The sequence below is a fragment of the Drosophila subpulchrella genome, chromosome X, assembly GCF_014743375.2.
Source record: "Drosophila subpulchrella strain 33 F10 #4 breed RU33 chromosome X, RU_Dsub_v1.1 Primary Assembly, whole genome shotgun sequence".
Classification (NCBI taxonomy): Eukaryota; Metazoa; Arthropoda; class Insecta; order Diptera; family Drosophilidae; genus Drosophila; species Drosophila subpulchrella.
The window spans coordinates 26979911-26996855 of NC_050613.1; the positions used below are offsets into that span (position 1 = coordinate 26979911).

The following is a 16945-nucleotide window of genomic DNA, read 5'->3' on the forward strand; positions in this document are numbered from 1 at the left end:
AGCTTCCTCTGCTGCCCATTTTCCATTTCCATTTCCCTGGGCTTTTTTCTTGCCTTTTTGCACAACTACCTTTATGGCAGCCACGCCCACTGCATTTATTGGAATTTCACAATAAACTAACGTGGAGGTTCAGAGTGCAGGAAAAAAGAAGAAGGGATGCGATACTCGTAGGCCAAAGCCAAACCATGGCATTTGTACAAGTTTTTGGTTTGGCCGGGTTCCCTTTTTTCCTTACCCCCTTTTTAGCAGCAACAGCAGCCCCTGAGGTCCTTTTTTCTTTTCTGCGAAGGATGTAATTAAAAAAGGACCAGAGCAACAGCATGGTGGTGCATAAAAAAAGCGAACTCGGGAGCTTGTAAACTTTGCAGCACACGACACTCGAAGTTGCGACAACAGTCCTCGCACGTCCCCCTTAAACCCCACCCATGGCATTTTGCATCCATTTTTTGCTGCCCCCCCTTGGGTGCCAAATCGATGAGCTGCTCTAACGATATCCATAGCTCAAAGCCAAATCTCGGCACAAACAGGATATACATATGGCTCGGCAGTCAAAGTCAATCCCTCGCACAGGGGGGATCGAAAGGGGTTTCGGGCCCACCCCCACAGAGATTTCCCCAACCATGTGCCCGATGAGGCCGCATCCGTTGCGACTTGGGTTTTTGTAGTCAAGTCAGCTCCTGTTTTCCCTTTTGGCCACCTCTATCGCAGGATTTTGTTTTTGCTCCCGCCTTTGTTTCTTATCGAGAGGGAGTGGTTTTTTTGCGGCCATTTTCCCTGTGATATTGACCCACGGCTGGCACTCAAAGGAAAGCCGGTGCAGGGTTTTCCACCCACTTTTCACCCCGCCTTGACGTATTCGGTTTAGTGTGATTTGTATGGATGAAAGGAGCAAGTGCAAAAGCTGGGCAAAAATCAGAAAAAGCGAGGCGTGTGCATTGCGATTTCATGCTCAAAAGCGACTGGCCATCAAACGGAGCTGAAAGTGAAACGCTTAGTCCCGTTTTCCCATTTTCCACGTTTCCCACGTTTTTCCACCGATCCGCATCCCAATTTGAATGGCCAGCAACAGGAGATGGATGTGGCTCAGTCAACAAGGACTCGCGTCATCTGAAGACAATAAAAGAATGGAAAGGAATAGAAGTGCCTTGGGCAGGAACGAGCATTCTTGGGGTAAATATTACTTTAACAGCGATCTGAGTTCTTTGAAGGACTTGTAAAAGTAAGTCCAAAGTGCCAAACCTAAATTAGAACTAAGTGAATCTCTCCAAACAAGCTTTATAAATGTTCATATCACAAGAAAAATATTCATAAAATAGTGTTCTTGCTAAGGTGGTTATACAAAATATGTTGCATACTTACAAGCGTTTAAGTGGGTAATAGCCAATTCCCCAAAAGTTAAAAAGGGATCTATAATTAAATCTAAAAAGAACAAATACAAAATATCCAAGCATTAACCAACCTTAAGGTAAAATTTAAAAAAAATGAAAAATGTTTTACTTGTATTTATTATATAATAAAAGAATGGTTAATATCATAGTGGGTTACAGATCTATAACGAACCCTTCATTTATAACAAATATAACACATTTCCAAATATTACAAATAGCATACAAAACTCTAGAAAAACAAATAATCTTTAATAATGGAATGACAAACGTCAATATCAATTTAAATTCTTCAAACTTGTCACTCTGACCCTTGGCATTTGATGGCAGCCCCTGGATTTCCCAGCTCCACGCCCTCCAATTTCCATTTCCACCTTCGGCTCAGAAATACGTCGTATTTTCTTCCGCTCCCAATCGAATCCAGTGTGCAAGTCCCAGGGAAATGCAACATTTGTTGCTGCTGTTGCTGCCGTGCAGGAGATGTTGCTGCTGTGCCGGCGATGTTGCTGCTGTTGTTGCACTCGCATCCGTTACATGGCGGCTTATGTGTTGCCGGTTGTCGGTTGTTGGTTTCTGGTTGTTGGTTGTTGGCTGTTGGTCCTCGTTATGATTTTCCTTTTTGCCCAGACTTTCACATCCCCCATCCTCAAAATAATGTATCAAGGGTATTTTGGTTTTGGCATTTAAGGCAGAAATCCTAAATTCCTCCAGTTCAAATGGGTTAGTTAAAGTTCTGAAAACATAAACTCTGTACGTATCACATTTATTAACTCATCAAATTTAAATTTAATGTTTATGGATTTTACACAGCATTTTACTTTGTGATTTAACAGGCGAAAGAAAATACAGTCGTTGAACAATTTATGGCATCAAACAAGAATGAGGGTGTTTCGGGATCACCATGGGTCTATATGATCTGAGGATCCTACTTATCAGACCGCCCCGAATGGAGGGCGTGGCGGGTCACGAAGGGCTTGGCCTTGGGTTTGCGCAGCTCCACCTCGTTGGCCAGTTCCTTGTACTTGTCATTGATGTACTGCAGTCGGGAGCTGTTTACAGTGTGGCGTCGACTTAACGGATTGTGCGTGCGGGGGCGTGGCACCGCCGGAGCTTGCTGCTCCTTATCCTGGTCAATATCCTCGGGATTCGAGGGGGACTCCCCGTTTTGGACGAGGAACTGCTCCTTAAGGCGATGGGAATCTACTGGGATGGATGTTAAATATTTTTATAAAAGAACTAGGAGATTCTTTGATTTTTATAATATTTTTATAAGAGAACCTTAACCTCATTGGTCTTTGAAATATTATTATTAAAGAATTACGATTTTTTTTTGGATTTAAAAACTACTTCTGTATGAGAACTTGAAGTTTTTTCGATTTCTAAAATGTTTTTAAATTAAATTTGGTATATAATGCAATGGATTTATGTAATGGAAATTTTAAGGGACTCCAAGATATACTCAACCGATTGTAGCGTATGTACTTACCATAGCACATCATTCGGACTATCTTTTGGGTCTGCAGAGCAGATCGCATCTTGAATTGCCTAAGCATCCTGCCAAATCGCAAATTCCGCGAGCTTGTATATTTATGTGGAAAATATACTGTCGGCTGGATGGATTCGGTTTCAGTTGATTTTCTATTCCCTTGCCGGAAAGTTCCGAGCGTCCTTTTTCGAATTTTCCGGGGGAGAGTGTAAAAAATGAGTTTGCCAGAAAGTAAAAAGTGCACGGTGAAATGGAATGAAATGAAATGCCTGGCTGTGAGTGGAAAATCAGAGCCTCCTGTCCCCCGAAAAATGCCCTGATGGCATCCATTTCCATTCGCCCACTTTTCTCCCCACCCAATTCCGACTTTTTCCCCAATTTTCAACCAACTCTCCCTTTGCATGCATATTTATAGTTCCGCTTGTTGACAAATATCGCGCTCTGTTGACTGACGGAAAATTCATCGGGGGAGCGGAAAAGGTCGGGGAAAGGCGGAAGCTGCACTGATTAGAAACATAGTGTGGTGTCCTCGCTGAAAAAGTGCTGTTGATGGCAGAAAAAAAGCACGCACTCCGGTCCAAAAAAAAATTTGGGGAAAAAATCCAGGGGACCGACAGGCTCACACTCTTCGATTTTATGGCATTTTGTTGGGGGATCAAGAGTTTGCCGTGAAGAAGTGCAGGAATTTAGAAAATAATATGCTTGAATAGGCTGCATTTCGAAAAATCCCAATTAATGGTGGTGGCATTTTAGAGGGAATTTCTTATATCTATTAATTCTAGAATTACGATGATTTTTTCTATTCATATGTAAATGTAACATTTACTTCTTGCATTTGAGCATTATTGTAAGGGAACAAAGATTCATAAAATAACTATGGACACTAAATTTGTATCTAAACAATTTCATTTCCTTGGAGCTGTTTGTGGACACTCGAGCCACAATCTCTTTTTATTACTAATCAACAATAAAACTAGAAAAGGTAATATTTGGAATCTGTAGCCTTATTGGCTTGAACACTGTATTGATTGGCCAAAAAGTTAGAACAGTTTTATATATAGGTATTAAACAGTTCCACCAAATAAAGGGTATGAATAGTTTGGTGGATTTAGAATGTGTTTCGGTAAAAATTCACTTGTCATGGAATTGCACATCCTGGAGAGTCCTTTTCGCCATATTCCCCCACCATCTAAACAAATCCTGTGCCATGAATACAAAATAGCAGCATCGATTGGTGAGTTCGGGCGATTGAAATATTAATGGGTGGCAATGGATGCGGCAGAGGATAAAGGATCCGAATCCGAATCCGGATCGGGATCGGTGGCAGCGCCGGCGCTACACTTGTCTTTGTTCAGCAATTTGTGCCAACAATTGGCACAAAGGGCGGCGCACAATAAAAGCCACCTAAGACTACAGGTTGCACTGGCATGTGTGGACTCGGATTTCAAATGCAGCATGCAGAATTTTCCATTTTCTGGCTATTAGCATTCGGCTAAGCCGCACTTAGGGCTAATATATGGGTGCCTGCCCCGCAAAAGGATTTCCCAGACTGGCTGTCTGGGATAATCCTTCATCGGGCTATCGTGCAGGTCCTTTGTTTGGGCCCCTGTGAGTGCCATTGTGCAACCGACACTTGTCCAAGCATCCCGGACATATACCCTGTATGATGTGTATCCGACAAAAGCACACCCGGCCACAAAGGACCTGCCAGGATGCCGAATGAGCTGAGCTGGCTCGATCGATAGCCCTTTGTCCTGCGCCGGGATCTCTCCGCGATCCACTCAAGATAAATTAGCCCACAAAGTGTGTGTAAGCTTAGCCCGGGGATTAGTTTCAGTTTCGGGGGTTTGAGCGCGGTTCCCGAGCCCTGTTTGTAGGTGGGTTAGGTAGGCGGAAGACCTCAGACGGCGTGTCTTTCGGCTGATTGCTGCCTGGATGTAAAGTATGCCTACAGATCGGGATCCTCAAAATGTTTACATCGCTTTTCACATTTCAAGACTGATTTTACTCTTTTTTGTAGTTATAGAGCAGTCAGATGAAGCACAAAATTAATCAAGTTTGATAAAATAGGTTTAAGTAAGAAATAAAAAAAACAGATACTATACTTTTCTACACTTTGTTAAATTTAAAATTTAGAAGTATTTTAATGCATTATTTTTCTAAGTTCTATGGAATAATTATTCTAAGAATATACCAGAATTATATTTTTTAGGGATACACTGCATATGTTAATTCGTTTCTTGTAGCGTAAAATTAAGAACAAAATTATAATGCATTCTTACTGCAGGAAAATCGGTATTTGACCGTTTTGTGTTTTCTGTTATAAAATAATTGTATTAAAAAAAACATGACATTTGTATCAAATGGAAAAATTCCAAATATAATTCTTAGTTGTTTTCTTGTATTTACTATTTATTTCTCAGTCCAAGAGAAAACGTATGCAGCCAAGAACTTTTGGAAGCCCTTTCCATATCCCCTTTTCATCAATAATTTCCCGAATTCTCCCGATTTTCTCCAGCAATATCGAAAGCAGAACGAAAGCACCGGGCAGCTGAAATTGTGTACATAAAAAATTACAATACAGAAAAGTTTATTACGAGAAATCCATGAAAATCAATGGAATGCGAGTAATAAACAGAGCGCAAAGGGCAGCGACGGGCCAAGGGGAGTGCAATTATTAAAATAATGTCCACAGGCCATTGAGTTCATAACGCGAATGAGGCCGCAATAAAATAAATAAATGAAGAGGAACTTGTCCTCAAATGAGGCATGCAAATGTCGCCAGGCGAAATAACAAAGGACGAGCTGGCCGACTGAGGGGAGTCCCCGAATCGCCGGTCCCTCCTCCCCCCCGACAACAACAGAATCATCAGCTCTATCATGGCCACGTCCGGGTCCATGGCCCATCCTGCCCTGAAATTTATTAAAAACAAAGAAAATAAACCGTCGAGCTCCGGCGAAAATAACAATATCCAAAGGGGCGGCGACTTTGGATGATGGTGGATTGCCCGATTTTCGGCCATTGGCCACAGCTGTTGGCCTGATAGATTAAAGGGCGGCCAGATATTAAATCTGGCTTTTTTCCGGTCCCGGTCCCCGTCCCGCATTCCTCGGCCGCGAGAAGATTATTAAAGAAACAAGATATCCGAAAGGGGGAGGAAATCCTGCAGATACATGGCGGTGATTCCTAATTGAAGGCAACTGGATTTCACGGTCCATGTTTCAGAAGAAGGGGGCTCTCTAGCTGTTATATTGAATCGTTTTACCTAAGGAAAAAATCTTTATACATTTTAGGAAGCATTAAATGTTCTCTGATTGTATATAAATGATAATTTAGATTTATACTAAAACAAATATTTTTAAAATCTCTCATATGTGGACTTTTTATACACAAGAAATTTTTAAAATCTTCTAAACTCATTGGTGAATATTAAAAATTAACTCTTCATATACTAATTTTAATATTTGTAAAGAATAATAAAATATAAAAAACAAATTTTAGCTACTTAAATTGATTTCTTAATAAGAAACAAACTTAACATTTTGAAAATTTGTATAACTAGTAGATTCAGAGATTTGCCCAGCAAAACTTCGCCTGAAACCCCTCGTATGTAAACCTTCCCACACGAGAACCATTAAAAATCATTCGACACTCCTGCCAATAAATGTTTTTTGCCAGGATTAGCGCTAAGGAAGTGTGACTGTGACCATTTTCAGTTCCAGTTTCGGGATCACAATTTACAGGCTGACCCCCGGGCAAGTGCTTAACCCGCCGCCAGCCGAGGGGGTGGAAAATCGCAGGAGTAAAAAAGCGAAAATAAAAGGCAGAGGACAAAAAGTTGAGAAGTTCAAGTGTATAATTTCGTAACAATTGGGACAGTTTTAGTGCTTCGCCGGAACGAAAAGAGGAGCAAGGTTTTTGGTGTTTTGCTGTTTTGGTGTCGGTGGTTGCTCCTGTGTTTTTGTACTCACAGACCATTCCAGTTTCCATTCCCATTCCCCGAAACTTAAATGCGGTTTCGGGTTACACATGTGCGTCTAATTAGCGACTGCTTAACGATAACAAGGACCACGGGTCGGAGGTCCTGTAACTAATATGCCTGAAAATTAGGGGGAACGCGTCCTGTTAACGAGCATGAAATTATTATCGAACTGCGATTAATGGCTCCTCGCACAGGATGTGTTGTTGGGCCAACACTTGTCCTCGGATGTGTGAAGGTCGGGTCAAAGTCGAATCTCAGTTCTCGAATCTCCTGCTCAAGTACATTTTCCCCGCCTCACTGCAACACTTTTCACACGAATTCCGGCGCCACGGCCTCAAGTGCACTTCCGTCTGGAATTCTCCGGAGATTTGAAAAACTCGGACCCGCAACAGCTGTTCGAATGGGCCCCCCCCTCCCCTGCTACTTAGCATATATACCCATATATCGGGTGTGAAAGGCCCCAGGATCCGAGGCCCAGAATCCGGGATAAAGCAGGATTGACTTGGTTGGGGGCTCGGCAAATCGGATTTGGAGCTTTGGGCGTTAATAATTGGGACCCCGACCGCTCTGATAAGTGAAAAGCTGCCGCTGTCCATTTGATCCTTTCCCAGGAAAATACCCTGTAAGGATGAAACCTGACTGGGCAGGGTTAAGTCCAACTAAAATCCGGAACTTAGGCTCATAAAATGATTTACTATCCGTTTATTTTTGGTCCTCTTTAATTGGAAGATCAATCAAGTTGGTAAATAAGATATTAATATTAACAATATTGAATAGAAATAAAATATATTATATCAAATTTAACAGGAAATAAATTTTTAGATACCAAATACCATACTTTTAAAACACATAGTTACATTCTTAATAGCTAATTGCAAGTTCTAGTGACAATAAACCATAACTTTATATTTAAGTATATAAATATATTATGGCATATTAAAGAAGGAAGCTGCATATTAAATGCCATACTTGAAAACTACCAGTTACCAGTTTCTTTTAAAATTTGTATTTATAATGTATAGGTAACTTTACAAGTTGTTTGAATAAGTAAACAAATATATATTAGGAAGTTTAAGTGCTTATAAATATTTCTGGAATAGTTACATGTTTATTTTTCCAGGGTATAACCCTTTTCCGTTTGCTCGGACATTCAATGCGCTGGCTCTACCCCTAATTTTTTTGTTTTGCCTTTCTTTTGTGCAAATTGAGTTAACCCCCTCGGGGGCAGGGGCGTCGTTGGGGGGTTTCGGCTTCGGGTTCTACATTGATGCCCACTTTGTTTTAATGCGCGCTGATATGTGAGCCGCAGGGCTTAGGCCAGACACATTGGCCCAAAGGAAATGGCAGAAGGTCGGGGAATGTGGGAAAATGGGGGGTAAAGGGAAGAAGGATGGCCCACACACACATGACCAAACCCCGGCCACTTTTTAAGGGACAGCTTGGTGTTGATTTTTCAACCGAGTCGAGAAAATTTGTTGGCTGAGATCCGTTGAGGCGTAGACCATAATCAACTTCAGTGGCCAAGACTCAATTTATATTTCGGCAATAACTTGCAGCAGCTGTGTTTTGGCACAGAGAAAAAAATAATAGTATTTAAAATAAATGTAACTAACTGAATTTTAAGGGATTCTTAAAGCCTCTTATGGTTTTTATAATATATTGTAAGGTTTTAAGGATATATTTTGCATATTTCTTTCTTAATTGTTATATTGGCACCTTGTCCATTATTATAAAAATTTATACTTACCCTCATGCAAATGAATTAATTTTTTTCTAAATTTCCAGTGTGTGCTTTTGCATTTTGTTATAAAATAAAATTGAAAAAGGATTTCCGCTTGCAGTCCAATGGTCAATGGCCATGCCCCTTCCCCCACCGCCTTCCCGTTGGCTCAAAGGTGTAAATTTTATTTGAATTATTCGCAAAAGGTCAACAGCAACGTGTTTGTATTTGTATTTCCATCTGAATTTTGGCTTAGTTTGTTACGTGTGCGGAATGCGACGAATTTTCAATTCTGGCCTCGAATTTCTCGGGCAATTTTCGGACATTTGAAGTTGGTTTGATTTAACTTCCGGTCATTTCATTTCCTCTTCTATTTTTTAGCTCGAATAGATGTTAAGCCAAACACACTGGAGGGAAATGTACACAGAATATTCAGTTCAACGATGGACAAGTCAATTTGCAGAGGCAAAAGTCAAACTTGGAAAGCAGGTATTTTCTGAATTTTAAATTAAGCAGGGGAATATAAATTAGCTTCATTTTTGGACACAAAATATTAAGGAAAACTGTCAAGAAAATAAAAATATATGAAGTATATCATTTTAATCAATGGTTTTTAAAGGTTTGTTGCTCAAACATTATATAAAAAGGAATTATGAAAATGGTATGTTATAAAATATTTTATTTTTTAAGTTTCAAGAACATCAATTTCTTAAGCAAATCGTTTATGTAAGGCACTTTTTATGCTTATTTCATAAATCCATAATTGTTATTTTGATTAATTTAATTTATTTATGTGATAAAGATGAATAGCCCAAATAACCCTCTTACAAGCAATTATTACATTTTACAAAATATTTCGCCTGACAACTTACTCGGTTGATTATAGGATCCTGTCCTCCCGATCAGACCGGATAATCCCGCCATTTGCCGATGGCCAGCTGAAAATTGGTCACACGCGACCACTTAGCACTTCAGATAATGACAATAATGATCACCGATCTGGGGAACAGATCACACCTCGTCCCGCAAAGCGTTGAAAATGTGCAGAATTTCGGTATTGTTTATCATTTCGATACGCTGCGATCGATGGGCTAAATGGACTCTATACTCTCCATCGACTACCCGCTGTGGCCAAACGACTGCGGTCGACCCCACAAAATGACAACCAAAAAAAAAGGAAATATAGAAAAAAATCCAGAATAAAAAGGATCCATCCGCAGGACGATGCTGATGGTGCAACGAATCAATTGCCACTCACCCAATTGCCAATTGCCGAGCAACATTGCAGCATTGTTCCCGATTTCTGGGGTTCCATTGCTGTTTCTCTTTCGGGGTCCCAGGATTATCTGGCGAAAAATTGCAATTTTCATGCTCAGCAACACATGCCAAGAACGCCGGCAAAAAGGACACTCGTCGGGGTCCTTCGACTCATTCTGCCTCTATTTCTGTTGCTGTTTGTATTTCTATTTCCAGTCGTCGCTCGTCCACTCGACACTTTTGTGCAGTTTTCCGTAATAATGTCATCAAATTGGCCGTGCGATACAAAAATATATAGATATTCCCCTGCCCCATGGCCAATGCACATGTAAAAGTAAAATATCTGTGGACTTTAGCGAGGGAAATGGTGGTAAAATAAACTGAAACGGGAGTGAACTCAACTGAAAAGTCGGAAAAGGCCAAGGCTTCCTATTAAAAAAGAATGGTACATTTTGTGGAGGAAGACAAAAATCTTTAACTGCGAATTAAAAATAGTAAATATAAAGTATTTCGGTTGTATAATCAAATACCCATGATACAAGAAAACGCAGTTTTTAACAACCGATTTTAGTATTTATAGAAATAATAAATATGTTGGTGTCTTTTATTGAGTAATTGAATAAAAAGCCAAGAAACAAAAATGTTCCTAACCCTTTCTGTTATTTTAAAGTTCTTTTCAGAGGCCAACGGCTTAGCATCACCTCGTTTTTTATGTTTCTGAACCATTCAGGGGGGGATTTCCCGCTCAACGCTTTTCCAATTGTCGCTAAATATTCTATTTTTTGATAGAGTGCTCCACTTGGAGTTCTTGTGTCATTTATCCGATGGGTTTCCGGCCACTGGTGTCCGTCGCCTAATCCCCAGCCGTCCCCTTCGCCGCCTCTGTCTTTTGAAAGGGATTTCGAATTCGGAATTTTTTATTTGCATGTTGGTAAAGTTTCCAACAATGGCAACTTTGTCAGCGGTTGGCATTGAGGTTGAGTTCCGCAGCTGTTGGTTTTGTTATATTTACTTCTTTTTTTCTCGGGTGGTGTTTTTCTGGGTGCGAGAGGGGGGGGTTCGGGGGGCGGGAGAGCCTCCGTGCCGGGGCACTAATACCGCGTCTCAGGGGCGGCAATTACGACACCTTAATTATGATGCCGAAAGTCGCTAACAGCTTCATTCCAGGCGGTCCGTGATCTGGACAATGCAATCTGGTCGCCCCCCTCGCACCCCCTTGCCAGCACGCCCCTGCCAGTCGGTCGCGCATGCGCCCTTGCCTTTTGGTCACTTCCGCGGTCAAGTCGTGTTTATTGCCCATCCAGATTCCACATTGCCAATGCCCATTGCAAAATCCATTCGGACGCCGAGGCAATTTGTCCAGGGCACCCAGTGGTCAAGCATGTGGTGTCCTGGGAGCAGGCTGCTTATCTACAGCTGATTCGAGGACCTCATGCCGGGCTAATTGCCTCCTGACATCGGGATAACACAGAGAAGGCCGCCGTGCACTCGCCGAAATTAGCCCTGCTAAGTCGTGATACAAATAAAAGGAACGAAGTATTAATTGCAAGCTCCTCATTCGAATAAATGCTCTTATAGGGCGCTTATAAGTAGGGATCGGGGTCACCTAATTCTAGTTTAAGGATATCCTAGCATTCCTGAATACAGTCATATTATAGAAAGCTGTGAGCTCAAGGAGATAAGTTAAATAGCTTTACAAACTACATATAACATTTAGATCGAGTTTTAATTGGATAAGCAGTCAGCAAAGTAAGTAAGTTCTGGGTCACCACTATAGAATCATTAAAAAGATTTCAGAGATTCTTTAAAAAAATATAAGGCCGAAGAAATACATACATTGATGTGTTTCTTTGAGTGCACAGCCTGGAGCCGAGACAGTTGTAGAAAACGCAACGATAAAGGACGTCAAAGGACCCACGACAGTTGCCAAATCTGAACAGCTGTCGTGTCTCGTAATAGATCAGGTAGTAAGTAGGTCAGATAGTCATCATCGGGTAAATCGAACTGCAAATGGAAATCGATCGCCGCTAAGGGCAGCACCCCGGGCATCGGGGATCGAGGATCGGGGATCGGGGATCTCGAACCAAAACTCCAGTTCCAATTACGCCAAGGATGCTGTCAAAACAGGCAACATCCTACGCCCGGCCCTCAAAAACAACTGCTTCCAGTTAAAAGCAAATGAGCATATTGATTGAGTAATAAGCTGGAAATGGGCTCGAGTGTTTTGGGTGCTCGGTTTTCCAACTCGAGTCTCGGTTTCGGGTTCAATTACCGCTCTCCTATTTCCCCGTAGGTGCCACTTGTTTTTCCCGCATTTGACAACTCAATTGCAAAGTGCTTCGCATTAATTCGACCTGATCCTGATCCTGATCCCGATCCAGATCGAGATCGGGATCTCGGACATGCAACTGCTGTTCGGTTTTCGGCTACAGCACGCAGGCCCATAAATCAGCTCGAAAATTGAGAGTGGCGCCAGTCTGATTTTCACAAATTTGTCAAGTGTCACATTTTCTCGTTTTTCCTGGTGTTTATGTAAATAGCAACTGAGTAGAGTACCCGAATTGCCTGGGTGATGGTTAAGAGAAATGTCTGTTGGAAGGCGATCCTATCTCTATTTGTTGCATAATCGATTTAACTCAACTTACACAAGAAACCCCTTAAAATAGAGAGTAGAGTTTTAAGGTACTTAAATATTTGTGATGTATAAATAAAATATCAATACATTATATTTAAATTCATATAGCTCTAGAGGCTTACTGAAAAACCCCCTTATCGCCACATATTCTTTTGTGGGGCTTCGCCGACATTTAAGCCCTTCCTTAGCCAGGCTCTATAGAGAGTATATGCCCACCGATCCACAGCCAGCCAAGCCACCCCCTTCATTAGCCAAGTTGCGCAGGCAAACAGCCCAAATACAATATTATTTTACATGGCCAAACAATGCGACGACGCCACTCGAGAACGCCGAAACCCCATTTTCCACTTTTACCCTTTTCCCCTTTTGGCCACCGAAACTCACAGGTAAACACGCGGCAGCGAAGGTGTAAAAGTCAAAACAATGACAAGAAAATTAGCTATAAATGTTGCCCAATTTTTTTTTTGTTTAACAAGCGACTGCCACACGAACAAAAAAATCCAAAAAAAACAGAAAAAAAGGGGGAAATCCGAGTGCAAAACGGTTGGCAAGTCGATAAATAAACAAGTGACTGGGCGTGGAAAAAGCGGGGCGCTGGGTACACAGGAGGTTGATTAATACGGGGCCAAAGGTCGGGTTAGCTCTGACAATAAACAATATTTAATTTTACATATGTCGCTGATGATGCCACAGAAAAAGTTTCGGGGAGAAGGGGCAATCGGTGGGTAAATAGGATCCAATTCAGGGCCTAGCAGGCCCAGGAAAACGCTGCCCTCGTATGAATTCGGCCTTTCAACAGCAGACATTACTTTTATTGGGAATACAAAAACTACTCTAGGAATATATTAAAATTTTAATTACAGCTTCTGGTTTTATAATTAAACATTACATCGGGCTTAGAAAGATATTAGTTTAAAATGTTTAAAGATATTTACTAGTCCAGGTAATATATTTATCTTGTTGTTTATTAATTACAATATCCTTCAGACTCAATTGACCGTTTTTTGTTCTATTATAATGTTGAAAAATTAAATTAAGTTCATAGTTCTATAGCAAAATTTATTATTGTTCCTTTCTCTATTAAATTATTTGATTTTTGAGGGGTTTAAGCTTAAAATGTATTAAAACATGTTTTGGTTTTTATGTTTTATTGATAAACTTTTGTATGACTATAATTTAAAATGTCTTTAAATATTTCTAGTTAATTTAAATTAATTCTGGGAAATATATTGGGTGATTTAAGATAGTTTATACTTTAAAGGGAATCGATGGTTCGACTTGGGCTAGGGACTAACCACCGAAAAGGTCAAAGTTTGCCCACAGCCACCCCATTTTTTGGGCACTCTGGCTCTGTTTTTTCGTTTGTTTTCCGAGCTGCGCTAATGCCAACAATGTTAATTAGCGACTCCTGCCTTTGTTTTAATTGCGGGGGGATGCTGGCCCCCGCCCCTGAGCCCCTGGAGCCCCTGAAGCCGCTGGAAATAAAGGGGTTAGTTTGAGTTGGCCAAGTTAATTGCATTTCTCGCGGAAGAATGCCTTTGGCCTCCGGCGGCGCCCGCTGCGTCAACTCGAACGGCAACTGTTGTTGGCACAACACAAATCAGGGAAGGATCGGGACCTTAGTTGCTCTAATACGGCTGCCACTTGGGGGGGGGGGGGGGGAAACTATGAACTGTAGCAGGCCAAGGCAAAAGGGGTGAGTGAATTCGATTAAAATTACATTTTTCGCAGCGAGGAACAGGACACGCAGCGTGAATCCTTTTGATTGTTGCTCGCTCGCATTTGCTTGTGCAACTTGTGCAACGCATTTAATTTTATTTCATTCGAGTTTCATTTGCCAATCGCCCGCTCCCCGCCCTCCCGGCCCCCCTGCTTTATATTTTATTTTATTTCGTATTTTGTATTTTGTATTTTGTGCACATTTCCCACTCGCAGTTGACAACCCTTCGCAGGACCTTCCGCGCCACAGGACACTGGTTGCCGCGCTGGCGAGGATCGGGCGGCCCGGGCAGGAAGCAAAGCCGGCCACGTTGTGGGCTCACGTACCCGGCCACAAGCGAGGTCTACCAGAGCCACCCCGGAGCCACACTGAGCGAAAAGGGTGAGACCTGGCAGGCAGGGAAAAATCAAGAAAGTGGGCTCGACCTACGCGGTGATTTCTACACATTTATTAATTGATATATATGGCCACAATTACTTTAAGTTTAATTAGATTATTTATTAATTGTATGCAATATTTAGCTTAAGGTATTATTACATTAATTATAAAAAAAATATATTAATAAATAAATAATAAAATAAAAATATTATTTTCTTTATTTGCTGATGCTTCAACTCCTTATTCATTCATTCATCATAGATGCTTATAGTAGTTATTTAATATTTTTATTTAAAGCTTCTTACAAAGGCTTAGAAAAAATATCATAGTTATTATATTATCAGAAAAGGACCTTTGCCAGTGGCCCAAACTTAGCAGATATGTCTAAAATTTAACCCATATGAGCTCCCAAGCCTGCCCCCCTTTCTCGCAGTGTCCTCGTTCGTCCTGCGAGTCGTCGCCTTGCTGTGTGTCGTCGTCATCAAAAAGGACACTTGACGGGTACAACAAAAGGCGATGTTGTGCTGCCACCGTTTGCTATTTTATTTCTATTCGCCTCATTCATTCATTTGCAGCTTTTAGCGCTGCCTTTTGTCCGTGCCTCTCGCCCCGTCCTTTTCTAATGCCCATGGTCCCGTCTCTCTCTCGCTCGCTTTCACATCTTGGTACTTTTTCTTTTTATTTGTACTTTTTGAATGAGTGCGCTCCTCACATAACGCTCGTCCGCTGTGCGCCTGATTATCCTTTCAATTAAATTGTAGCGTAACATTTTCCACATCGCCGGCGCCGCAGCGAGTCCTGCAGAAAGAGACGGCCCTATGCAGAGCGAAAGAGAGGGGGCAACGGCGTTGGCCAACTAAGCGCGTGAGTGCAAGTGGGACAAAGCATGCTTTTCCCCGCGCGCCAGAGTGTGAATGCAACTGCGAGTGTCCTTATTCACTCTGAATGGTGAATGGTGAATGCCGCATGTTGACTGCTGAATGGGTGCACGAGTGAATGGCTGGCTGAGTGTGGCTGTTGATTTTGCTAATGGCCCCAGGACCTTCGAGGCCAAAAACTCGAGCTCGGGGCAAAAGTCACTTCTTCCGAGGGTTTGATTTCTGCTCACACTCTCTAAGGATATCGAAACAGTTATATTCTCATATATTGTGCTCAACTACTTGTGGCTTTTGTTACCAAAAAGTATTAACACTTTTTAATTTAATTAAATATTGGTGGGGCTTTAAACTATTTTTAGTGATTGCTGCTAGTCAATCCAGTATGATTTCAGGAACATCCATTTAACTTAAAAATATTAGTATATTTTACTACCTTCATTTCATTGTCACTCAATTGAAATGCCATTTGTTAATATTGCTTTTAATTTTAATCCCCCTTTTGGCAGCTGCTCGAGTTTTGGCTTGCGATAAATATTAATTTGCCATTTCCAATCCCTAAAAAGAGTTGTCCGGGGATCAGCATGCGGACCCTTGGATTACACAAAAAATATCAACGAGAAACACAATGTCGAGGCTGGCATTTTTATTTTTGATTTTCCATTTGTGATTTCTAATCCCGACTGCTCCATTTGTGTTGCCATTAACAGCGAGTGCCGTTGTTTATGTGCCTGCCTCTGATTTATTTATTTATTTATTATTACATTTGACTGATTGCCGACACCAGTCTGCCCCACACTCCCCGAAAAACTCATGTATTATGGACAAGTTGATTGTCGAGCGGCAGTAGCTTGATTCTCGTTTTGTGTAGGCAAATCATATTATATCATATCATCTATTATGCAGCGTTGCCGTTGCCCAAATAAAATCCCATTTAGCACTGGGCCGAAAGCGGAAGAGCTGAATCGCTCTTAGAACTGTAACTGCAATCGGATTCCGAACTGAGCCCTCCCAATCCGCCCAAAATGGATGAGATATATGCCCCCAAAGGTGGTTACACCTCTGACACCTTTTCTTTGCCTCTTTCAATTGAAATCTTATAAAATACTTAAAATCAGCTTCTGAATATTAAATTTACTACAAAAATATTTTTTTTAGATTACGTATAGCTATATAAAAAACCATTTTAACATATTTCAAATAATTTTAATTTAATAAGGCTTAACATACAGATAATTATTCTTTAGGAATCCCAACTGATGTTTACCGCAAACTAATTATATTTTTATATAGAAGGCTAAGAAAGGCAATGTTAAATTTCTGCTACAACCTTTAGTCAGCTCCTCCATAGATTTCCAATGTAACAACTTCCCATTAAATCCACATTGGGTGTTAGTTTTTATGTTGATCCTATTGGGTATTTGAGAGCTACCCACGCTCGAGGACCTCATTTGTGCAGTTTTGTTCGAGAGAGGTGAGCAAACACCGTCCTGGCGGATAAACTAA

The 16945-nt window shown here is 41.2% G+C and overlaps 1 protein-coding gene across 2 annotated transcripts; it reads right to left on the reverse strand.

The window, feature by feature from the left end:
- Positions 1-2186: 2186 nt before the first annotated feature.
- LOC119557486 lies at positions 2187-3154 on the reverse strand. Of its 2 annotated transcripts, none has more exons than XM_037870256.1 (2): positions 2872-3154; positions 2187-2588 (listed from the first exon to the last, which is right to left on the reverse strand). In XM_037870256.1, the coding sequence occupies exons 1-2, from the start codon at positions 2936-2938 to the stop codon at positions 2311-2313; spliced, it is 345 nt and encodes a 114-aa protein (XP_037726184.1). In that variant the 5' UTR covers positions 2939-3154; the 3' UTR covers positions 2187-2310. The 2 variants fall into 2 exon arrangements, with proteins under 2 accessions (XP_037726184.1, XP_037726185.1); XM_037870257.1 differs by having other exon boundaries at positions 2189-2585; positions 2872-3147.
- Between the last annotated feature and the right edge of the window lie 13791 nt (positions 3155-16945).